The sequence below is a fragment of the Cavia porcellus genome, unplaced genomic scaffold (assembly GCF_034190915.1).
Source record: "Cavia porcellus strain 051 isolate PalLab524CR breed Dunkin Hartley unplaced genomic scaffold, mCavPor4.1 scaffold_18, whole genome shotgun sequence".
Lineage (NCBI taxonomy): Eukaryota > Metazoa > Chordata > Mammalia > Rodentia > Caviidae > Cavia > Cavia porcellus.
In genome coordinates this window covers 37,702,185-37,725,763 of record NW_026947501.1, presented here as the reverse complement: position 1 = coordinate 37,725,763, position 23,579 = coordinate 37,702,185, and the positions used below count along the sequence as shown (strand labels likewise).

At 54.0% G+C, this 23,579-nt stretch overlaps 1 protein-coding gene and 2 long non-coding RNA genes across 4 annotated transcripts; 2 read left to right on the top strand and 1 right to left on the bottom strand.

Moving 5' to 3' along the window:
- The first annotated feature begins 2,893 nt into the window (after positions 1 to 2,893).
- On the top strand, positions 2,894 to 5,729 carry LOC134471315 (uncharacterized). The gene is made up of 2 exons (XR_010040693.1): positions 2,894 to 3,343; positions 5,347 to 5,729. It is a non-coding gene; the product is annotated as an uncharacterized LOC134471315 (long non-coding RNA).
- A 2,347-nt stretch (positions 5,730 to 8,076) lies between these two features.
- Positions 8,077 to 21,805, bottom strand: Sh2d6 (SH2 domain containing 6). Of its 2 annotated transcripts, XM_063229659.1 has the most exons (17): positions 20,020 to 21,805; positions 15,130 to 15,646; positions 14,970 to 14,995; positions 14,580 to 14,614; positions 14,214 to 14,284; positions 13,964 to 14,105; positions 13,336 to 13,448; positions 12,721 to 12,781; positions 11,730 to 11,752; positions 10,964 to 11,024; positions 10,422 to 10,494; positions 10,122 to 10,152; positions 9,975 to 9,999; positions 9,579 to 9,637; positions 9,290 to 9,373; positions 9,003 to 9,161; positions 8,077 to 8,601 (listed from the first exon to the last, which is right to left on the bottom strand). In XM_063229659.1, the coding sequence occupies exons 2-17, from the start codon at positions 15,193 to 15,195 to the stop codon at positions 8,485 to 8,487; spliced, it is 1,146 nt and encodes a 381-aa protein (XP_063085729.1). In that variant the 5' UTR covers positions 15,196 to 15,646; positions 20,020 to 21,805; the 3' UTR covers positions 8,077 to 8,484. The 2 variants fall into 2 exon arrangements, with proteins under 2 accessions (XP_063085729.1, XP_023420520.1); XM_023564752.2 differs by lacking the exons at positions 12,721 to 12,781; positions 14,214 to 14,284; positions 14,580 to 14,614; ... (1 more) ...; positions 15,130 to 15,646; positions 20,020 to 21,805 and adding an exon at positions 12,585 to 12,691 and having other exon boundaries at positions 13,964 to 14,062.
- On the top strand, positions 13,611 to 18,975 carry LOC134471314 (uncharacterized). The gene is made up of 2 exons (XR_010040692.1): positions 13,611 to 13,880; positions 15,553 to 18,975. It is a non-coding gene; the product is annotated as an uncharacterized LOC134471314 (long non-coding RNA).
- Positions 21,806 to 23,579: the final 1,774 nt, after the last annotated feature.

Below are 23,579 nucleotides of genomic sequence, written 5' to 3'. Positions count from 1 at the left end.
CCTCAGCCTCCCAAGTGTTGGCATTACAGGCATATACCACCATGCCCACACTCTGAAAGTTTTGAGCCCTGGAAGACAAAGAGAAAATATGGAGAAGGAGGGGCCAGCTATGGAGAAGGAAAACCAAGAAAGAATGAGCCCCAGAGGCTGACGGAAAGCTGTGTTCACTTCCTGTGCTGCTGTTTTCCTGATGGGCTGAACCAGGGCAGGGGATGCAGTTCTGTTAGCACTCTGGTCATCAGTCACCCTGAGGAATGGTGTGATAAAGGCTGCCATTTTTAATGGTCAGTGGTTGAAAAAAAAACCCTCCTTGAACAGCTACTTGGGTTGTGAATCCAGAAGCTGCAAGACAGTGAGGGTTGGGGAAGTAGAGGCCGGAGTTTGGCAGGAGACCCTGATGGGCCCAGCAAGGCCTGACTTCTCACAGTATAACTTGGTCCTTGCGGAGCTCATGAGTGCCAGAGCAGATCCCAGCCTATCCAGGAGGCGACACTTGGGCAGAATGAATTAGCAGGAAGGGGCCCAGGGTGGAGCACATGGGTTTTGTGAGTTTGCTGGCTTTCGGGGAAGGGAACCCAAGTGGAGCTCCCAGATTCCTGCTCTGTGACCCAGGGCCTGTCGCGCCTCGGACACACCATTTCCTCATCTCTCCCCATGCCTGGGAATCCCCTTCTCTTGAGTCCAGCTTCCCCCCCTTCCATCTGCTCTTTTCCCTTAGCAGCATGGCCCCAATGTCCCTCACCTTCCCGTGGCCTTACCCCACCCTAGGACAGAACCTTCGATTCCAAAACAGCCCTGTCTGAAATAAGAAAGTCTCCTCTGTTCCGGCAGCCTCACTAGCGAGGTGCAGCCCGTACCCTCTGAAGTCTCTGTCTCTTCCTACTCATTTCCTGAGCACTGATTTTACAGAGACCTGCTTTCCTGACACTAGCGGTCACATCAAAGACAGAATAAAAATGGCAGATAAGGCTCAGTCTGCGGATCACGGAGGTGGAGGTGAGGAGGGGCTGGGAGGAAGAGGACGTCATAGGTGAAGCCGCCCCTGCAGCTGGAGAATGACAGACCCACGCATGTTTCTCAGAGGGAGGATCTCTGTCAGCTGCCTGATTATTTGCAATGCTCTGTTGGGTTAATGGGCACAGAAAGGACTGGTTCCACAGCACAGTTTCCCCGCCCTGGGGAGCTGACCCTTGACCTTGGCCTTCTGAGCAGGAGCTTTAGCTGCACCCACAGAGCAGGAAGAAGGTGACAGGGCTCCAGGTCTGTGGTCACAGACATTAGCAGTCAGGGGCCAGGGTGGAGGGGAAGTCTCAGGGCCAGAGGTAGCCCAACAGAATGCACACCCCAGCTCTCAGTATCTCTCAGTCCAGCCAGTGCTGTTGACCACTCGTGCCCAGCTCAGAGTCCAGCTCAACGAGGATGACAGGGGTGGCAAAATAGTCCCTGGCCCTGTCCTTGAGATGTCCACAGAGATGAGACCAAAGGAGTGGGGTGATGGTATGAGGATATGGAGGTGCCCTAATGTGTGACCTTAGGTCACACACTGACCCTGCAACTTTCCTAAGAAATGAGATCAGAGGATGTGGTGGTGCATACCTATAATCTCAGCCCTCAGGAGGCTGAGGCAGGAGGCTCATCACGAGTTAGAGACCAGCTGTACTACATATTTTGAGTTCAAGACCAGGCTAAGCTATATAACAAGACCCTGTCTCAAGAAAATTAATAAGTAAGGCCAATTCCATCTGTCATCTTTGCTTGCACTGTGGGCGCCCAAATAGGATGACAGCAGAGGACTAAGAAGAGGAAAAAGAGCCAGAAAGTGGCCATAGTGGGAAGTTTTTCTCTGGTCCCTTTGTATCCACTCATCCTCAAGGAATCCTCAGAGCAGAGAATTTGTCCTCATGCCAAGCATGATGATGTGACCTGCTAGGTGAGCCCAGAGGGGACCCAGTCTGCCTCCTTCAGGATACACAGCAGCCTGGGGACTGTAGGCTTCTGGGGAGAAAGGAGCAGCTGAGCCACAGGTGGAGGGGGAGACCCGGGTCTGCAATGGACTCCTCAGTGCCTTTGAGTGGGTCACCATGTGACTGCAGCATCTCAGAGCAAACAGCGGGAGTTATTCGCGTGCTTGCAGGGGATTGGTTCAAGGTGGGAGCAGAGCCAGGTTGCACTTCCTTCTTTAGATGCTTCTCCATGCTCCTGGGGGTCATGCAAGGACAAGAAAGCGGAAGAAAGGGCTTAGAGCGCCCTGCAGCCTGCGCCTGGAGATGGGTGCTGGTCTCTGTCTTCCCAGTGAGCCTCAAGCTCCGCTGCAGGCCCCAAAGTCCAAGCCTGAGAGGACCGGGTACAATTGGCACAGGCTCTGTCCTCTGACAAAGGGCACTGTGTGCTCATTTGCTTGTGGCACTGAGCAGCCTGAGCTCACCATTCTCAGTCTTTGCAGTAACTGCTAGAGCTGCTGGGAGGGAGGGCAATGTGCTCAGAAGGGTGGGTATACGGGCCAAGCATGCTGGTGCACTCCTGTAATTCAAGCACCTAAGAGGCTGAGGCAGGAGGATCCCCATGAGTATGAAGCCAGCTAGGGCTATATAGTGAATTCAAAGTCAGCCCAAACTACATTGAGAGACCTTGTCTCTAAGAAAGCAAAGAAGAGAAAGAGAGAGAGAGAGAGAAAGAGAGAGAGAGAGAGAGTGTGTGTGGTGGATATATGGCCACCCTGAGATAATGGGACATGGCTGAGGAAAATGGGCAGGCAGGTAGGCAGGTAGAACTGGGCAGAGTAGAAAGGCCTCATCCAATTCCAGTATCAGCAGGAGGGCCAAGTGGTGCCACTAGACAGGCTGGAAATGGAGAGGCCAGCCCAGGAGCTAGCCTTGGCCTCCAGGCCTGCAGAGGGCGGGGCTCAGCCCTGGCGTAGGCCCTGACTTCAAGGCAGAACCCCACACTGCTTGGACCACCTGAGCCAGCAGCTCCAATGCTCCCTAGCATTCCATGTTCTCCCCACGGATCTGAGTGTTCCCCCAAATGTCTCCTGCACCTCCCCAATAGGGTGGTATCCAGTGTGCTACACTCCAGACCTGGGTTCCTGCCTTCTCTGGATGCTGCCCACCGCCATGACAGACCTGCTGTGCTCAGGAGGGCGCAGTGACAGCTGCCACAGCCCAGCCTGAACCCCATGCCCGGCTGCTAGAAGGTGCTGCAGGGTGGCTTCCCCTTCTGCTGCGGCAGCTCAGTGCTGTCTCTGAGTTACCTGGAAGCCCAGGAGGGCACCAGAGCACTTGATGGAGGATGAGACACATGTGTGGGGGAGCTGGCACCGCTCTAATGAGCTCCACACAGGCTGGTGAGTGCCGGCTCTGCACTGGGGACACTTGCAGGCCCTCGACATGGGGCAGGGCCTAGCACTCCTCTCTCGGGCCTGGTGTGGCGGGTGGAGGGAAATCCACCTCTCCCTGGGAAGCTGGAGAGGACCTGGGATTTCCCAGGGGAAGAGGAAGTGGGCTGGTGTGGCTAGCATCAAGGGTCAGGACCATGTTCATGGAGGTCCCCCCTGGGGACACTGCCCTGTTCCCAGCAGGAAGCCAGCTGGAAGGGGAGTGGGCCAGTGTGACTACAAGTGCAGGCAGAGAGCCAGAGGCCTCTGGAGCATGTGCGTGTACAGACACACACACACACACACACACACACACACACACACACTCCAGTCTTACAGCAGCTTCAGGCCTCTGGAGTCAGGCAGGAGGCTCCCAGGAGCCTCTTGCTCTCAGGCAGAGAATGGCAGAGAGAACAGGTGACCCGAGTCACTCAGTGACCTGGGAGGCAACCTGTGCAAACAAGGCAGGCCCCACAGGGCTATCACCCAGCAGCCCAAGGCCACTGGGTGTCTCCCAGGTAGACCTAGGAATTTCAGGTCAGTTCCACTGCAGCCCATGCCATCACCACTTTAAAAATGACCCATGCCAGGGGGCAGGGACTATAGCTCATAACTCAGAGGCTCGGCATCTGCCTGGCAAGCAGGAGGTTGTGAGTTACATTCCTAGTACAAAAAAAAAAAAAAAAAAAAAAAGACCCATGCCTATAATACCAGGTTTTTTGTTTGGGTTTGGTTCTTGGTTTTTTGACACAAGGTCTCACTATGTAGTTCAAACTGGCCTTGAAATCACTCTATGGCCCACGCTGGTCTCAAACTCTTGTTGAGTCTCCTGTCTCTGGTTTCTAAGTGCTGGATTACAGGCATGTGTCACCATACTGGGCCAAAAGCACTTTTCATTTGACCTCTGAGTCCCCATAAATAGTTGCAGCAACCACTGGTATGAGGGGGATTCTGGGAAGACAGAGTGCCAGGCTCTATCCTGGAGGAGCGCTGGGTTTTGTGTCCTCTGACTTGAGGATCCTCAGGGACTAGAAAGGAAGGAGGGGCGGTATCCTCCAGGTGGAGTGGAGAACCAGGTGCTAGCTCAGTGCTTGTCACATAGTAAAGGCTCGGTACCCTCTTGTAAGTGAACACCCGGATGTTGGCATTGTTTGTGTACAGCTCCACCCAGCCAGACCAATCTAAATTCTAGTTCTACCTCTAAGTGCTCTGGGCGTAAGGCAAACCTTCTGGCCTCCTGCAACTTCAGGGACACAATTGCCTGAACGAGACAAGAATCTTCTTTACAAAGATCCTTAGTTTAAACCCCAAAGGGAAAGTCTAGCTCACATAGCTGAAAGGGACACTCAGGAAAGCCAGACCTGGGTGCAGAATCGGAGACTGAGGCAGGAAGATTGCTGTGTGTTCAAGGCCAGCATGGGCTACATAGTGAATTCAAGGGCAGCCTGGACCATTTAGTGAGATTCTGTCTCAAATAAGTAAGTAAATAAATAAAATAACTGGAAGAGACTGGGGTTACAGTTTCATAGAAAATGAGTGGCTAAGCCAGAATCAAACTCTGTTCCTTCTACCCAAGTTTTTGTCAAGCTCAGGCTGGTTCTTCAGAAACTAAAACTGACCAGGCATGCCCGTGTTGGAATCCAGTTTAAGCAATTTAGTGATTTAGCAAGTCTCTGCCTTAAAATAAAAAATAAACACACAAGAAAAAGGGCTGGGGATGTAGCTCAGTGTGAGGTCTTGGGTTCAACCAAGTACCAGAAAAAAAAGAAAAAAGAAAAGAAAGAGGGAGGGAGGGGGGAGGCAGGAGGGAAGAGGAGATGGGAAAAGGCAGAGTGGGGGAAGCTGAAAGCTTAGCATGGGGGGTTGCTCCAGCAACATCTGAGCCCCCAGCACACCATCTCACAGCCTCCCCTACTGCACTTCCGCCCGCCCCCCCCCCTGCAGACAGACAAACCCGTGTCTGTCCTCCACAGGCTTCTCCATCAGGTGACATTTCTCAGAACCTATCCTCCCCCGCTGACCCGCCTGGAATCCACTAGAGCCCAGCCTGGCGGGCAGAACTGGATCGGTGCTTGGAAGAACGCTGGCACCATGCAAAGAATCCTCGCCACACTGCAGACACCCATGTCTGGTCTCCCCACGCTGCACTGCAGGCCAACTGTTCTGAGCTAGGCCAGAAAGACGCTCCTGAGAGGCCCCCTCCCCCGCGCACGCGCACATTGCTCTGGGCACGCGCCCTAGCCCTGGCTACGCTGCAGCTCTGGTCCCACTGCCCCACACCCTGGGCCTGGCAGGATCTGCAACGTTATGACTATGGAAACGTAAATTAATTAAAAACTAATGAGTTAATGATTAACAGTTCTGTTCCTTCGTCATGTTAGTCACATTCCAAGCCCTCAATGGCCTCTTGTGGTAGTGGCGCCTGCACTGTACAACAGAAACCTTCTGTAATCACAGAAAATTCTTTTGCGCGACGACGTAGCTGGGTTGGATTTAAACATAGGAAACTAATCATCAATTCAGAGGAGCTCAGGACGGACCTGACCTATCTGGGGGTTTGGGGTTGTTACTGTTGCTTTTGTGTTGGCTTGTGTTTTTATTTTGCGTCATGGTCTGGCTCTGCAACATGGTCTGGCGAGGCAACGCAGGCTAGCCTCGAAATCGTAGGAACCTTCTTGTCTGTCTCCAGTACTCAGATTACAGGCCTGTGCCATAGCGCCTGGTGTAGTAGACAGGTTGGACCTCCACACGAAAAGGCAGTTGATGGGGGAGATGCCCAACTATCAGAACTCAGGTCCAGGAGAGGCAGAGTCCAGACTGGTGGGCGAGGCTCCTTAGAAAAAGGGATATCTCAACAGCTGTGAAGCCACACATTTGTAATCCCACCACTGGGGAGGCTGAGGCAGGAGGGCACTGCAAGTTCAAGGCCAGCCTGTGATGAACTACAGAGCCAGGCCTTATCTCAAAACCAAAAATGCCGGTGGGGGCCTCTCAGCACAAACCTATGAGCTGCGAGCCAGGTGACCAGCTTCGGGGCCACTCTGTCTTCTGCCCTGAGGTCCCTGAGGACAGACTGTCCCCTCATCCTACACTGCCCCCTCCTCCCTCCGGAGAAGCCAAATCCCTGAAGCGAGGCTGAGAACTGGGAGAGCGGAGAGGCTCCCTGAAGCCATTAACTCAAGGGCTCCAGGTCTGGCCTCGGGCTTGGGACACAGATAAATTTAGAGCTCTGCAGACACAGGCCCTGGGGCCTCTGCCTCTTCGGCATCCCTGCAGTGCAGGGCTCCTCTAGGGAAGCCCACTCACAAAAGATGAGGGAGATACAGTTTCTGAAGGTATCCAAGGCCAGCCCAAGACGCCAACCTCCCCCAGCCAAGCCAGGCTGCAGGCGGCGCGAAGGGCAGGCCACGCCCCTACAGGTCATCCCGCAGCTGCCGAGCCCCTCACCGCGCAGCTCCCACCCACGCATGCGCAGCTCCGTCTGCCCGTCCCCATCCTCTTTCTGGCCCCCTGGCCGGAAGCGACGTCCGTGCTGTGACTGTGGCAGCTAATTGACCCGAACTTAGCGCGTGCTTCTTTGGGAAAGAGGAGCTCGATGGCTTCCCATCAGGCTTTCCTTGCGCACAAGGCCTCACTTAAGCTTCCTAAACCGAGGGCGATGATTACGCAGGGACAATGAGCCTCCCACCAATAACACACTAGGGAATAAAGGTTGGTGGGCGCACGTACCCGCGCCCGCGGTGCGGGAGCGAGGGATCAGCTGGCGCCAGCGCTGTGCTCAGTGTCCCGTCTCTGTCCCCTTCTCCCAGGGCGCCCCCAGCCGGGCCGCAGTGGATCCCGTGTTGGGAGGCAGAGCCGAGGGTGTGGGGCTCTTGGCGAGGCTCTGTGCCGGTCTCTGCGCGAGGCGGTCCGAGAGTCGCCCTTTGTTTCGCGGAGTCACAGTCACATGGCGCTTCCGGCCGGGCACGGGGTGTTCCTGGCGCCGCACCAGGTCCCGGCCGCCCCGCCCCCGCCGGCCCGCACACCACCGGCAACTTCCCACCGCTGGTCCACCGGAGCTTCCAGGTCCACGCCCTGCCCTTCTAGGCGGTGCTTCCTGAGTGCCTGGTAGGGGGCTTGCCAGGCCCACCGCCCCCTCCTGGCCCAACTTGTCTTCTCCAGTGTCGCCTTTAACCTTCCTTAGCTGTTCATCCAGCACCATGGCTTTTGGGGTCACGCAGATCCCTTGCTCTAGACAACACCAAGTGCCTAAAACCATAACCTTGTTCCGGCGTGGGGGCGCATGCCTGTAACGCAGGGACTCTGGAGCCTGAGGCAAGAGAATCTCTGCAGGCTGAGGCAGGAGAATCACCATGAGTTCTAGGTCACCCTGGGCCACATGAGTTCAAGGACAGTCTGAATTACATAGGAGGCTGCAGTAACTAAGGGCTGAGAGATGTGTGCTGGACTGCATTCTCATCTCTTAACCCGGCTGCAGTGTGAGCCTCCTCCCTCCCTTCCCCACTCTTAGCACTGACAAGCAAAACACCAATGAGATCAGCAATCAGCCAGGGCCTGGCCCTCTTTGGTGTAGAGTGCTGCTGGCCTAAAACCGCAGTCCGATAGAACTGGGCTCTCCCATTCCGTGTGGCCTAGCCCACTACAGGGCCTATGACCCTGGAGCACTGCGGAGCCTTGTGGGGGCCTCCTTAGTAGGTGAAAAATTCATTCAACAGGTGTTTATTGAGCATGTACTATGTGCAGGGCAAACTAGGCCCTCCCAGAGGACACTGAGCACCTGGGAAAAGGTAAGGGATTGCCTTTGCTACAGGAAGTGGGTGTGGCATACTGAGGCCTGGCTTCCCAGTGGGTGGCCAGTTTCTCTGGGCTACCACCACACTTTCATCCAGGGCAGCTGGGCAGATCCTGGTAACAGGATGGGTGCTGCCATTTCAGGGGTGGGGTAGAGTAGGGGCTGACACTGGGTGCTCTGCCTCAGAGATGGAGCCAGAAGGGGTGCTGTCAGCCTCCGTGTGAGCCTGTGATGGGGGTCCTGGGATCTTCCCTCTCTTTGAGAAGTCCTTCTTGCTGCTGTCCTCTGGGGGCAGCGGTGGCAGTGTCATTGCTGTGGCTCAGGGCTTGGTGGGGAAGAGCAGACAGGTGAGTCCCCGGCTGCCACCATGTCTGTCCACCAGAAGCAGAGGGTGCTTTGCATGGTGCTGGATCATGGCAGCCACGGAGGAGAAGAGCTATTGGGGGAGACGCATCCTTGAGTCCCAAGGGCCTTGAGCCTCACACTGCCAGCAACTTCCCAGGCCAACCAGGGGGTCCCGGCAGGCACTTATGCCGCTGAGCTAAACCTTCAGCCCTGTGGACATTTTTCTGGGTCTTTCCTTTGATGATTGTCCTATGAAGCTCCACTCCCATTTCACAGACTTGGATCTCCAGACCTGAGCTGAGTGCAGGTGACTGTCTAGTCTGCACCTCAGCGAACACTTGAGGGAGGTGGCAGAAGTCTGGACTCCTGGGGCCCTGCTGTCCTGTCCTCCTGCTGGCCTTCCAGAAGGTATAAATGGCCCCACCTGACTCCAGCCTCCTCAGGACGTGCCCTTGGCTGGTGCCTGAGGCCCCTGCTCCCCCCAGGACCTACCTCCTCATGGTGTTTGCCCTCCCGGCCCAGGGCGTAGTGGCGCCCACCATTCAGCTGCCGGATGGGGATGTTGAAGACCCGGCCTCCCAGGAGCACAGCCAGGGTGAAGGGCTGGGAGCTGTGAGGCCCTGAGCTAGGCCGCACCGTGTAGGCCCCGTCCTGTGGAGGAGACCCCAGCCGTGAGCCTCATCATTCAGCTGTGCATCCCAGCACTGAGTGAGGCCTCCAGAGCCTTGCGGCTGGGCAGAAGGGACTCCGGAGAAGCCCCGGCGTTTGCAGGTGCTCACCTTTTGGAAGCGGAGCAGGGCTGTCTCAGCAGTGTGGCGGTCACAGTTCCCTGAGTACCATGGCTGACCCAGCAGGCCACTGTCCTGCAAACACACACACACACACACACACACACACACACACACACAGCCACTCGGTCTGTGTCCAGGCACTGGATCGGGCAAGGGGAGCAGAAGCCTGGGTGCATTATTTTGTGTTCACATTTGCCAGCTGCACGTAGTGGTCCTTGTGGTTGTGGGTTAGGAATCTGGGGTTCTGCTCTCCAGCCTGCTCCCAGCTCCTCCTCACCTTGGTGGCAGAGGTGTTCCCAGTGGGAGCTTTGGAGTGAAGAGACAGTCTCCTTCCTGCTGAAAGAGGCAGAATAGAACTGGGAGGAGGTTGGCAAAGAAGACAGCTTCCGGTTCTCCAGTCCAGCTCCCTGATTTCCAAGGGAATGACCCTGAGGCCCAGACTGGTAGCTTGCTGATTGGGTGCAGAATGGAAGATACCCCAGAGGGTTCCCTCAGGCCTCATGTTGGCTGGACATGGGGCTGCAGGGTCCCCCCCCCCACCCCCACACTTTGGCAAAGCTAGGCCTGGGACACTGCGACAAACTCCATGGCCTGTAGGGCCGTAGCAACGTGGGGCCGAGGCAGGTGGCCCGGTTTGTGCAGAAGGTACACTTGCAAAGGTCTGTGCACTCACCTTTAAAGGTATTGTCTGCTGCTCCCTGGAACATGAGACAGCTCCATGAGAACACGAGGAGGTCAGGACACAGCTGCCCAGGGCCTGAAGTCCCACCCTGAGCCACTGTCCCTGCCCCCCAACTTCCCCCTAGATCTTGACTCTTACATTCCAAGTTTCCGTGGGAGTTACAGTAGGCCTGCAGGAAGCAAATTGGGGAAGAGTTCAGTCTTCATCACCTCCATGAGGAAGAACCCAGTGAACCAGCAGCTTAAACTGTCCCTGCCACCAGTGCCAGCAGCCCTGGAACAAGGCAAGGAAGTTATGCCCCAAATCAGGACTGGGGTCTGAGTTGTTGCTCACTGTCTCTGTCTCTGTCTCTGTCCCTGTCTCTGTCTCTGTCTCTGTCTCTCTCTCTCTCTCTCTCTCTCTCTCTCATGCATGTGGTGCACCTGGCAGAACACTCACCTGGGCATCACAAATGTCCTTGGCAGATGAACTGGGGGCATCAGAACTTGGGAGCTTGGAGTCAGAGCAGGGACTGAAACAGAGAGGCCAGCCTGGGCACAGCAGCCTAGGAGTGCCCCAGCCTTCACTTTGAGGGGTCACCTCTCTGGTAGACACCATGGGAGGTTAACTAGGGTCAAATATGTGCTTGTCCCTGGATGTCCAAGGAGATGTACATTGGGGGTGGGGTGGGTGTGGGATGAGGGGAAAAAAGGAGGCCAAAAGAGTGTGTGCCTTCGATAAAAAGGAAAAAGACAAAAAAAAAAAATTAAAAAAAAAAAAAAAAAGAGTGTGTGCCTCGGGGCTGGGGATTTAGCTCAGTGGCATAAGCGCCTTGCCTTGCAAGTGTGTGGTCATGAGTTTGATCCCCGGTACCGATAAAAAAGAAAAAGACAAAAAAAAAAAAAAAAAAAGAGCGTGTGCCTGTGTGTGTGTGTGTTCATGCACACACACACCTGAGGCCCTCAAGGATGGAAGGATCCCAGAGGCTGGGAGGCGCTCACCTGCATCGGGTTCGCATTGCAAGTAGATGTTCTCTTCTGGGTTCTTCGCAGGGCTTGGCACCTAAGCAGGTAGGGGCCCAGGTTTGACCAGCCCTGGGGTTCCTTTAGAACTAGGGGCTTCTACCTCCTGCTGTGGGGCAGGCCAGGAAGGCAGTCTTGATTGTAAGGGTTGCTCTGGGCACCTCACTCCCTCCTCCTCATCAAGGGGCCTTCTTTTTGGGAGAAGCTGAAATGATTTTTGTTTTTGTACCAGGGATGGAACTCACGACCTTGCACTTGCCAGGCAGGCGCTTAAGCCACTGGGCTACATCCCGGCCCCTTTTTTGTTTGTCGTTGCTTTTTTTTTTTTTTGAAGCTGGAATGATTAAAAGTACTCTTTTGAATAGGGCTGAGGCAGGCGGCCCACTGCATATTTCAGCCAGCGTGGACTACACAGAAGGATTAAGTCCAGCCTGAACTACGTAGTAAGACCTTGTCTCAAAACAAAGCATCAAAAAAAAAAAAAAATAAACTATATTAAGTTAAATTACTTCTTCCTTGAGAAGGGACAACTTTCTCTGATGGTCACCTTCCCCATCAGGGGTGCCACAGACCGCAGAGAATGTGGGTGTCAAGGTTGAAATCCCAGATGGCACTCCACTGGCTAATGCCAGTGGCAGAAGGGGCTCTGCTCTGGGCCTTTCTCTTCAGCTTCAGGGGTTTTTCCTGGCATCCCAGTTTTCCAGACAGCACCACAGAGAGAGAGACGGAGATGGGGTTTGCTCACCACTCCAGACGGTGCACGCCACTCTGCATGGAAAAGAGAGAGCTGAGGTCTTGAGCAGTAGGGATGGAGTAGAGCTCCTAGGATGTCTCTGCTGGGGGGCGGGGTGTTCCCTGACCCAGGGCCCAAGAGGATGCCAACCTCACTGCCTGGCATTTTTCCTCACAGGCCATGGTGACCTTCTGGCTTTACCTCCCAACCCATTTGCCAGACTTGGCTCCAGCTGACCATGCTGGCTTGGATCATCAGAGCCACCCTCTTGAGGATGTAGCTCAGCAGCATAAGCGCATGCCTGGCAAGCCCAAGGTCATGATTTTGATTCTGTTAACCAAAAGAAAAGCCACCCTCAAGGTCACGAGGGTCTGCCAGCTCAGCACAGTAAAACAGAATGTGCCTCCAGTGACCTGTTTGACCTCAGACAGGAAGAGGCCTCGTTCCCTGAGGTACCTCCCTGCGTTGATGTCCAGAGTTCTAAGGACTCCTAAATGCAAATCTCTGGATAATGACAGGCGAGCTGGGTGTAGTGGCCCATGCCTGTGATCCCAGCATTCAGGAGGCTGAGGCAGGATGACTACCACAAATTCAAGACCAATCTGGGCTACACAGTGAGTTCAAAACCAGCCTGAACTAGTTAACAAGACCCTGTCTCAAGACAAAAACAAGCACTAAATGATGATGTGGGTAGGGTCAGAGAGGGATGGCTCAAGGTCCCCCGCTTTGATTGCTTTGACCGGGGAATGGGCCTCAGACCTCTCAGTAGGGAGGGCTCCCGAGGCAGAGCAGGCTACCCTTCAGACCTCTTCATCTTGGGGTGTCATCCATCTGACCCAGAGGTCACACCAGGTGTTGAACAGGCACCTGTGTCATCTCGGGCACAGCAGTTGCTATCTCTGGGCAGAGCAGGAGACCTTTTGAGCAATTCCAGCTGCATGCCCATGGGGCCAAGGGTTCCCTCCAGCTTGGAGCTGTGGAGAGAGGGGGTGTCACCCCTTACCTTTCTTCCCAAAGATGGAGCCCGGTTTCACGGCTGCACACAGGAGGGTTGGTACCTTCAGCTGTGGGCACAATGGGGCTGGTGATGGGGGAGGGGACAGAGGCTTCCCGAGCGTGGATGTAGGGGGCTGGGAGATGGGGTTCCGCTGTGCCTGCAGCATGAAAAACCAACCAGACTATGCTCAAGCAAATGTACAAAGGGACGACACCTCTCTGTCTCTCCTCTGTGGGTAGTTCTCTGTCATCTTGCCCCATTTTTCTTTTTATAACAGTATAGTACAGAACAGAAGTGGATGATTTCAAAGTCCACAGTCAAGGAGAGAATGGGAGCTGCCTGGGCTGGTGGCCACAGTCAAAAGGGACCTTAGTCTGGGTAGGGAGGGGTCCTTGGGCCCCAAAGTCCTGGGGAGGGCAGCTGAGCATGGCCCCTCCCCTACTGGCACAGGTGACAAGCAGAAGCTCCAGGGGAAAGGACAGGCTGGGCTGGCTGAAGGGGTGACTGACGGCTGGTCTCGGGACTGTGGCTTGGGACACATCTGGCATCCAGTATTCAGAGGGGCCTCCTGACTGCAAATATGGGGCATCTTGCAAATGAGCTGTCTCAAGGTTTACTCACCAGGAAATGCTGTCCCGGGGTGGGGTGGGTGGGGAAGCAGGGACTTGTAAGGAGGCCTCTCCCCTTGGTGGGCTGAGGCCCCCATGATGGTGGGCCCAGGGGCCCTGGGTGATCTGGAAAAAACCACAAGTGTTGTGGGGTGAGGGGTTTCCTCCTGCCCCTGCATCCTCTCCATCTCTTCTCTATCCCTGGCTCCTCTCTGCTCATTGGCTTCCTGACAGCCTGGTCTCCTTGGCAACTGGAAGCGGCCAGCTTCCCTGCCCCCACCTGGCAGAGCCTGGGTGCCGTGGGAGTGGGGTGCATCGACATTCTGGGCTCTCCAGGGACCCCCTGGCTGAGGACATCTCAGGGGGCAGCACCAGGCCCTCAGAGACCCTCTCGGTCCTCCCACTTTCTGCTGTTGCCTTGGTTACCCCATCCCATCTTCCTTCTTTCCTCCCTCCTTCCTCCATCTTTCTCTCCCTCTGCCCAGCAGGGAGGCCCAGTCACTGCCAGCTGAGGCCTCCCTGTCCTGCCCTGGGATGGCGGTGCAGGCTGAGAGAGAGGTAAGGCCTGAACTGTCTTCCCTTGGGGACTCTGCAGCCTACCCAAGTCCCCCTGGCTCCCACCCCCACTTTCCAGGCCTCACCCAGGTACAAGGCGTCCTTTTCCATGGCAGCAATTTGTGCAGGAGCCAGGCTGCGGGGCAGAGCCCCACAGGGGGGCAGCTCATACTCATCCTCTTCCTCACTCGCTTCCGCTTTGTCCTGAAGGGCCTTCAGGAAGGGATGCTGGGCCGGGAGGATGGAGGGTGGACATGTCTGGGACACTGGTGGCCACTGACACCCTCCCCCCTGTGGCACCCTCTCCCCTGTGGCAGTCCTCAGACAAGGACTTACCTTGTCTCGCCAGGTCTTTTGGGCAGGCAGAGGAGATAGGCTGGGGGCATCTTCTCTCCAAGCTGAGGTATCTGCATAGAGAGCCTGGCCTCACCTTTTCCCTGGCCCGCCCCCTCTAGCACAAAGCCCTGTCATCTGTCCAGAGTAAAACTCTCCGCACTTGACAGGGGGTTTCAACCCTTTCGACTCAAGGGACTTATTTACCTTTAGCCCACTGCAGCGGGGCCTCCCACCTGTGCCCTGATGCTGACCAAGGCAGGAACCAAGCAGTGCTGTGCCATGGTGGAGTCCAGAGCCACCCAGGGGAGACCCTACTCATAGGGGGCCCCACTCTGATGGGCACCTCTGGCCCACTATGTCACTTACCTTTGTATCTGGGGGGTGGGACTGGGGGCCCCAACCTGCAAGCAGACTCTGGTCAACTCTGCCCAGGGGACCCTTGAATTTGTGTCAGCTGGATACTGTATCCAGAACATTCCCAACCATGACAGTGTGAATGTCCCCACGAGCTGTGTGACCAGGCAGCTGGGCAGGAGGCTGGGGGCAGAGCTAGGGGCCTTTGGGTACACAGCTGGATGAGTTAGGGAATGGGGGAGCTGGGTACTGGCTGCTGCCAGAAGATAGAAGCAGTGAATGGTTGCAAGGAGGCTTGAGAGGGTATGGGGCGGGGGGGGGGGGACAGCACCTCTCCTAGGACAACTGTGTCCACAAAGGAAGTATGGGGGTGGGCTGTGAGAGGGGAGCCCAGGTACTCACCCCGGCTTGTCTCTGCTGAATTTGTCCTGGAAAGAGTCAGGGAGGGGCGGGTGGAGAAGGGGTAGTCAGGACTGCTGGGCTGCCTGTCCCTGCCCAGGGCCCAGGCCTTCCACAGTGGCTGGGTTTAGAAGCCTGGGACACCTCTGGGAACAAGTCTCACCATGGCAGGAGGAGAAGAGCTCTGCCTCCCTGGGAGCCCAGGATCTGCCACAAGTGGCCTGGGCATAACGACCCTATTGTTCCCATTATTTGCATCTTTTAAACACCAGGAAGGTGTCCCAAAGGAACTTCACCCAGGACACTCCCAGGGCCACCCCTCCGCTTCCTCCCCAGGGCTGAGCTGGACCAGGGCTGGCAGGCCGCCTGCAGCTCTCTGATCAATGTCACACAGACAGCCTTGCATTCTGGAGCCAGGGACAAATAGAGACTGCCCCTGCAGACCATCGCAAGCCTCTACTCTCGGTTTAATTTGCTGGCGAGCAGTGATCAATGGTCCAAGAAATGAGGCTGTAAGAAGCTCGTAAACAGGCTCTCCTATTTGGTGTGACAGGCTCATTTTTGATGGCTGTGTTTATCCCTTCAGGGTTATCTGTTGAGCATCCATTATTGATTAAGCAGTGTTCTGGATGATGCAGACACCCCGTCATTGATTAGGCAATGTTCCGGTGATGCAGGCACTGTAGAGAAAGGAGACAGCGTCACGCACATATGTTCCCTCACTGGATCTCAAAATAAACCCATGATGTGAGCAGTAGTTTGATCTCTGCTTTTCAAATGGAGACACTGAGTATCTTAGCTCAGACTACCGTACAGAATGTCACAGACTGGTTGGCGTAAACAATAAAAATTTTATTTTTTCACAGCTCCGGAGAAGTCTAAGCTCAAGGTGCCATCAGGGCTGGTTTCTGACATGGCCTCTTTTCTGGGCAGTCAGCTGCCAGTGTCCTCACATGGCCTCTTATCTGTGCACTCTTATGCAGAGAGAGAGAGGAAGACAGAGAGACAGAGAGAGAAGGAGACACACACACACACACACACACACACACGAAGACACAGAGACAGAGAAAGAGAGACAGAGACAGGGAAGGCAGAGACACAGAGAGAAAGAGAGGGAGACAGAGATACAGAGACAGGAAAGAGAGACAGAGGTGGAGACACACGGACACAGACAGAGACACAGAGAGACAGAGATACAGAGAGAAAGAGACACAGAGAAAGAGAGGGAGACAGAGATACAGAGACAGAGAAAGAGAGACAGAGGCGGAGACACACAGAGACAAACAGACAAAGACAGAGACAGAGACACAGAGAGAGAGACAGAGAAGTAGAGACAGACAGAGAGAAAGAGAGGGAGAGAAGTACAGAGACAGAGACAAACAGAGAGACAAAGAGAGACATGCACAAGCCAGTGCCTGCGAGCTGTGGTTCCTCGCTCTCCCTCTTATAAAGCCTCTCTATCTAAGACCAGCTCCTAAAACCTGCTTTACCTTAATTGCCTCCATAGAGACTCTTTCTCTAATTACAGTCCTGCTGGGGATTAGGGCATCCACGAAAGAACTCAGGGAGGCACAGTTCAGTCCATAACGGTGAGGCTCTGAGAAGCCTAATAACCTTGTCAAGGTCGTGCAATCAGTGATGCGCTGCAAGCGAGACTCACCCAGCAGCATCTGCAGCCCAGAACTGCACTTGGGTTGACCCTGCTTGCATCCGATGAGAGTCCACTCATTGCACTGGTGGGCCTTCCTAAGGAGTCCCCCGTGCTTTGCTACCCAAGTAAATTTTGAAACATCAGCTTTTGGGAAGTGGCCACACAAAAGCAAAGGGGGCCTGGTGCCCGACTCTCTAAGCCAGACTGTAATCACGAATGTCAGCACTTTTGGAACCCTGTAGCTTTCCTGCATTTCATATTTTGGTGTTATGCTGGCTGTTGGCACACCAGGGAAATGAAGTGTCAGGGTAGGAGCTGGCCACAGGCTTAGAGAGAAAGACCAAAGCCAGGCCTGGCACATATCTGTGATCCCAGCACCCAGGAGGCCAAGGAGGGAGGATTCTTATGAGTTCCAGGCCTACGAGGACCATATAGTGAGTTTGAGACCAGCCTGAACTACGAAAAGGAAGGAAGGAAGGAAGGAAGGAAGGAAGGAAGGAAGGAAGGAAGGAAGGAAGGAAGGAAGGAAAGCATGCAAGCAGGGACATGACTTGCAGGCAAATGGGCGCTTAAGCCGTGAAGAGGGCTGCAGAAATAGCTCAGTGGCAAGGCTGCCTGGCATGCACAGGGCCCCGGTTCAATTTCCAGCAATGCCTGTGTGCACGTAAAGAGGCTGGAAGACTCACTGGGAAGTCTAACAGGAAGCCCCGGTGGCGCAGTGGGGGAAACCAGGAAAACAGAAACAGACTCTGTACCCGCAGCTCAGAACTTGGCTCTGTTCCTTGTCCTCGTTCCCCTGCAGACCTTTGGTCCATAACTCCAGGGACAACTCCCTCCCCCTCCAAGAGTACCCCCTCCATGGATCAGAGTTCTTTGCTCACAGTGAGCACAGCAGTCTAGGTACCACCCTGCCACAAACCTCAAATGGACCGATTACCTGGGTTTAGCCACCTCTTCCCCATGCCCAGGCTTTGCATAGGCAAATGCTGAGGCCTGGGCCGACGTGAGGCCTAGGGAGAGATGGAGCCCAGGCCACCGGGCAGGGGCCCAGCCTGTGTGGACCAGGGAGGAGGGAAAGGAGGGGGAGGCCACCTTGGCGGCCTTGTCAGCCAGCCTGAACAGGCAGACTTGGACATCCTCTCTCTCCATCTTTGGCACAGGGTGGTGTTGTGTATGCCACAGCTATTGCCTTGGGAACGAGTTCCTAGAAGCAGAATTACTAGACTCTCTCTCTCTCTCTCTCTCTCTCTCTCTCTCTCTTGCTCTCTCTCTTATTCTTTTTGACACAGGGTCTCATTATATAGTTCAGGCTGGCCATGGACTCATTTTGTAGCCCATGCTGGCCTCAAACTCTTGTTAAGTCTCCTGCCTGAGCCTCCCAAGTGCTAGGATTACAAGTGGGTGCTACTGTACCCAGATTTCCAAATGTCTGTCTGTCTGCCTGTCTTTCCTTTCTCTCTCTCTCTCTCTCTTTCTTTCTTTTTTTTTTTTTTTTATCTTTTTGAAACAGGTCTCACTATGCAGTTCAGGCTGGCCTTGGACTCACTTTGTAGCCCAGACTGGTCTCAAACTTCCAATAGTCCTCCTGCCTCAGCTTCCTAAGTGCTGGGATTACAGTCTGTGCCACCATGTGTGGTCTCTAAATGTATTTTTTTTTTTTTTTTGTCTTTTTGAGACAGGGTCCCACTATGCAGTTCAGGCTGGTCTTGAGCTCACTTTGTAGCCCAGGCTGGTCTCGAACTTGCAAGGATCCTCCTGCCTCAGCCTCCCGAGTGCTGGGATTACAGGCATGAGCCACCATGCCCGGCTAAATGTATTTCTTGAACATGACAAAATTCTACACACCAATGACCTACACATACTGCTTCAAAACATGATCCTTACTAATAGCAGGATAGGTCAGTTCTAGAGTGTTAAAAGGCAACTTTCTCTAAAATAAGAAAAATGTCCAATATGCCTTAAACAAATGGCCTACCTACTGGAATGTTAGTAGTTTTGTAAGATAATTAGCATAGGTAGATAGAATCCTTAGGACAGGCCACTGGAGAACCGGTCACCTTGGCCTGGCCCTGGCCCTGGGAGTAGTAGTGCTTCTGGATCATAATGTGCCTATTATCCAATTCCAGACATCACAGGAATGTCAGTGTGGTCAGAGGTCAGCTCTGCTGCTGGCTGGAACCTGTCACCCAGCATGCTCCTTTGAAAGGGATCCTTGGTAGCCCTGATGACATCCTGGTGAATCTGGGCTCAGGACTGGACAGTGGACTCCAAGCCCTGTCCCAAAGTCACATGACCCTGCCTGTCCTCCCCCCAGACCCTGGACCCCTAGCATGCCACATCCTTCTCCCACCTACCAAATATTTGCAAATTAGGCTTTGGCCTAAACCACATTTGGTTTTTCTTTACATTCTTTTTTTTTTTTTTTTTTTTTTTTTTGTCTTTTTCCTTTTTATCGGTACCGGGGATCGAACTCACGACTGCCTGCTTGCAAGGCAGGCGCTTATGCCACTGAGCTAAATCCCCAGCCCCTCTCTCTCTTTTTTTTTTAATTTGGTGTCTCAGACCGGCCTCAATTCAGCAATCCTCCTGCCTCAGTCTCCCAAATGTTGGAATCACAGGTGTGTACCACCACATGCTGCTGTGGTTTCTCTTTACTTTGAGTTAGGAGCTCTCTTTTAATGACAAACATGCAGTATCATCCAGTCAGATCTCTGGGGACTCAGGGTCCTGACAGAGGAGGCTCCTGGAAAGCTGGGACCGGAGACCTCAGCTCCTTCCTTTATGTTATATTCTTGGGACTTTCTCATGACAAGCGTGAGTTACTTCTGTCACCTAAAATGTTAACCAATGAAGACAGAGGGCCAGGGGTACACTTCAGTGGCTCAGTGCTGCCTGGTAAGTGTGAGGTTGTGAGTTTAATTCCTGATAACACACACACACACACACACACACACACACACGCACACATGCGCACACACACACAGAAGAAAAGGAGGAGGAGCAGTAAAAAGTGAAAGAAGAGGAAGAGGAGACAGGAAGGTGCCTGCATTCCAACAGGAGGACACCACAGTCCTAGGGGAAGGCAGGGCCTGAGAGTGGCCAGATAGGCCCAGGTCAAGTCATGGGCTGAGGGGCCATCCTGGGACAGCCACATGCCCCTTAGCAAGGGAGGCCAGGACAGAGGAAGGAAAACCAGAAGGCTGCTCACAATGCGAATACTCTTCTCTCAGAGGCTGGGGAATGCATGGGCAAGCGGGAGTTGAATGGCTTAGAAAGCCATGTCTCAGAGGACTGTCTAACCTGAGGTCAGGGCAAGGGGGTGGAGTGGGGTGTCTTGGTTACTTTTCTCATTGCTTTGACAAGGTACCCAAAATAAAGGAAGGAAACATTTATTTAGCTCACTGTTTGTAGAGGTTTCAGTCCATAATCAGCTGGCTCCAGGCAGGGTGGCATGGTTGAGGGGCAACACTCCAAGGCAGCAACTGGCCAAAGCAGCCAAAGCAAAAGCGGGTGGGGAGAACAAGCCTTTTCTCCTCCCTTAAAGTGTATGGAGGTCACTGCCCAACACACCCTCCCCAGAGCAGATGTAGTACTCACAAAATCTCTGTGCCCTCCTCTTGCACAAAATGGTATTTACAAAGTAAGTAAGGATCCTGGCTCCCTGCTGAGTATCTCAAGTCAAATTTCTAACCTTCTTAGGTTAACACAGTGTATCAACCATAAGGGAGAGGCTGACCATGGAGGAGCCACTAGACAAGGCCCTACCTGGCATCATTACGGTGTTGAGGGCTTAGAATGTCTTCCCCAGAGCAGGAGCTAGAGTGAGGCCAAGGGTCTTCCTGCTAGAATCACTGAGGCCCATGGAGCTGGCTGGTTGGGTCAGCTGCTATCATGGACAGAGCCGAGGAGACAGCTTTGTCCAGGGACAGAGAGCCTGGCTTAGGAGCAGGCGGCTGGGGCCTCTGGGTATCTTGCACCCGCTGCTCTCCAGGGCCTGTGACTCGGCTCCCTCTGGGGACTCTGTGCTGGCACAGTGCTCAGGTACAGCTGCTCCTCTAGAGTCTCATTCATCAGTGGGTACTGGTGCCTCCTCTGAGGGTCGTGACAGAGACTCTGAAAGCTGCAGCAGCTGGGTGCAGGGAGAGTTTCTGTCTCTGCTGCCCCTACCCTCCCAGGGCTGTGGTGGGGCTGAGCCCTGAGCTCCAGCCTTCTCTGGTCTCCAGGGGAAAGGGCAGCCTCCGGCCATGCCTGCCACCTCAGCCCTGCTCTGGAACCTCCACTCAGAGAAGAGCTGGCAGTGTCACCAACCTGCCTAAAACCCAGGGACACCCATGGTGCCTTGAATGGAGACCCTGTGCTTCTTGATGCATGTGCCACTGTGCTCAGCTAGGGTTTTCTTTCTATACAGCAAAATGCAGTAAAAAGAAAAGAAAAAAAGAGGCGATTTTACCCCCTAAAAGGCAACACTGTCCTGTGAGCTGACCCTTTCCCTAGCCCTGTCCCTTACTCAGAACAGCCTCCAGCTTTCTGGCTGGCTGCTACCCTGCTCCCTTAGCTCTGGACTCAGACCCTGGCGCCCAGGAAGCCTAGTCTTCAGCCGCCTGGTGACCAGGGGTGGGTGGTCACAGGCCTCTTCCTGTCCTTCCAGGAGCCAACTCAGCCTCCTACCCACAGGCCACAGTTTAGTGGCCCTTTCCTTGACGGGGTCCCGGATCAGAGCCTCTCAGAGCTCAGGCGTCAAGGGTGCTTGGGCTCCAGGCTTCTGAATCCAAATTAGCTCCACAAATTGCAGCCACCTCCTCTGTTGGGCTCCTGGTGTTCAGTGCTTGCTCTCTACGAGTGCGGCCGCAGCCTGGCACACAGCAGGCTCTGGCCACGTGCGCTGTAGCTCATTGTGTAAACGATACTTGCTTCCACGCCCGCGGAAAGCCCCGAGAGCAGGCCTGTCCCTGCTCGGATGTGCTGTCGCCCCGCCCGGCTTCCTTCCTCAGCTCGCAGCCCTGGCAGCCAGCAGCTCCGGTTCCCTTCTCCCAGGAGTGTCATGAACCGAGTCTAGAAAACAGCCCTGGGGCGCAGGACACTGGCTCGCGGAGGCCTCCAATAGACCTGCTGGCCCTGAGATCACCCTCCCTACATTTACCAACCGAAAAGCCGAGACCAGAGAGGAGGTGGACGCAGGGCCTTGGAGCAAAGCCATTTGCTCGCGTACACGCGGCCGGTCACCGTTCCCGGCCACTCCAGGGACCTGTGCGGTCGGCCCGCGGGATAGGGCGACCCCTAGTGGCGAGTGTCGCTCATTCCCAGGGCCCCGAGGCAGGCAGAGGAAAGGGACCAGACCTTAGTTTTCGGAAAGCTCCAGGGAGGGTGGGGGAGAGAACCCAACCCTGGCAGCCCCACGCCCGCAGCCACATTTCCGGTAAGGACCTAGCGACACTGCCTTGCAGCTGCAACTGCACGCGACAGGCCGGATCTTCAGGAAGCAGGGACCCTCAGTAAGTGGCTTTTGGCACGTGACAAGTCACACTGGCTCTTGTCCGTTGTGGGGTCTGGTGCTGAATCTGTGAATGCACAGCTCGCATCTTAACAGTACTTCCAGACCCGCCTCGTCCTGCTGGGTAGCGCTGCCTGCAGAAGGGCTCCGACGGTGACCCACATGTCGCGCCCCACCGGAAGCCACCTCCTCTAGGAGACCGGATAGCATCCTCGATTGAACTGGGGAAGAAGTGGCAGAGCATTGTCTTCCTGCAGTGAGTGATGAAGGACTGCTTCCAAGGCTCGAGAAAACCCCCTCTAGTCAAAGGCCTTTTATATACAGTATTTCAGGCCTTTCCTGTGGCCTTGTTCTATAGCTAGGCTTCTACCGAAACTGATGGGTTTCTACACAAATCAGGAAACTGCATAAAGAGATACAGGTTTTTGTTTTGTCCCCCATCTCCAAGTACTAGAGACTGAACCAAGGGCCTTCTCATTAGGCTACATTCTCAACCCTCTTTTATGTTTTATTTTAAGACAGAGTTTCACTAAATTGTCCAAGCTGAGCTCCAACTTGCATCCTCGTGAATTATGCTTTGAGTAATGGGATTTTTTTTTTTTTTTTTTTTTTTTTTTTGGTACTGGGAATTGAACTCACAACTTCATGCTTGCCAGAGAGTGCTGTGACTTCAAGCACATGCCACCACTTCCCTGACACTCTGCTAAAAGAGAATTTTTTTTTAAATTAATGATTCTTTTGAAGAAGTATTTCAAGACAAAGACAACAAAATACACTTCTTTCATAAGTGAGTTACTGGGGTTTCCAGATCTGGAATGTTATATGTTTAGTTAGATATTTACATTTTAGGCAAGAAAACATGTTTATTTTTTAAACACTGAAGGCTTTGAACCCAATCTGGGCAACTTAGTGATTTCCTGAAACCCTGTCTCAAAAGAATAAAAAGGGATGGAGATACAGCTCCATGGTAAGGCTCTGGGCTCAATCCCCAATACTTGCTGGGGGGGAGCTTATAATTCATTTTTTCTTTTCTTTTTTTTTTATTGGTACCAGGGATCGAACTCACGACCTTACACTTGCAAGGCAGGTGCTTATGCCGCTGAGCTAAATCCCCAGCCCATAATTCGTTTTTTCTAAGTTTTTGTTTCTTTGTTTTTTGAGGCCAAGATTTCACTAGGTGCTATGTAGTGCAGGCTGGCCTTGAACTCACTGTGTAGTCCAGGTGGGCCTCAGACTCGTAGTGATCCTCCTGTCTTCAGCATCCACAGTGCTATCTCATCAAATCAAAAACCAAAAAAGGCCAAAGACTGAGCAAATGGTTGTCCTTGAATTTCTGAGATACTTATCCTTGTCTCCAGAGGCGAAAATTTACCAACGAAATATTATCTTAACAGAAAGACTCAGAAAAACAAGTCTTGGAGATCTTTCCAGGCAGAAATGGGTTTAGGACTATCTGAGCAGTTAATATGAA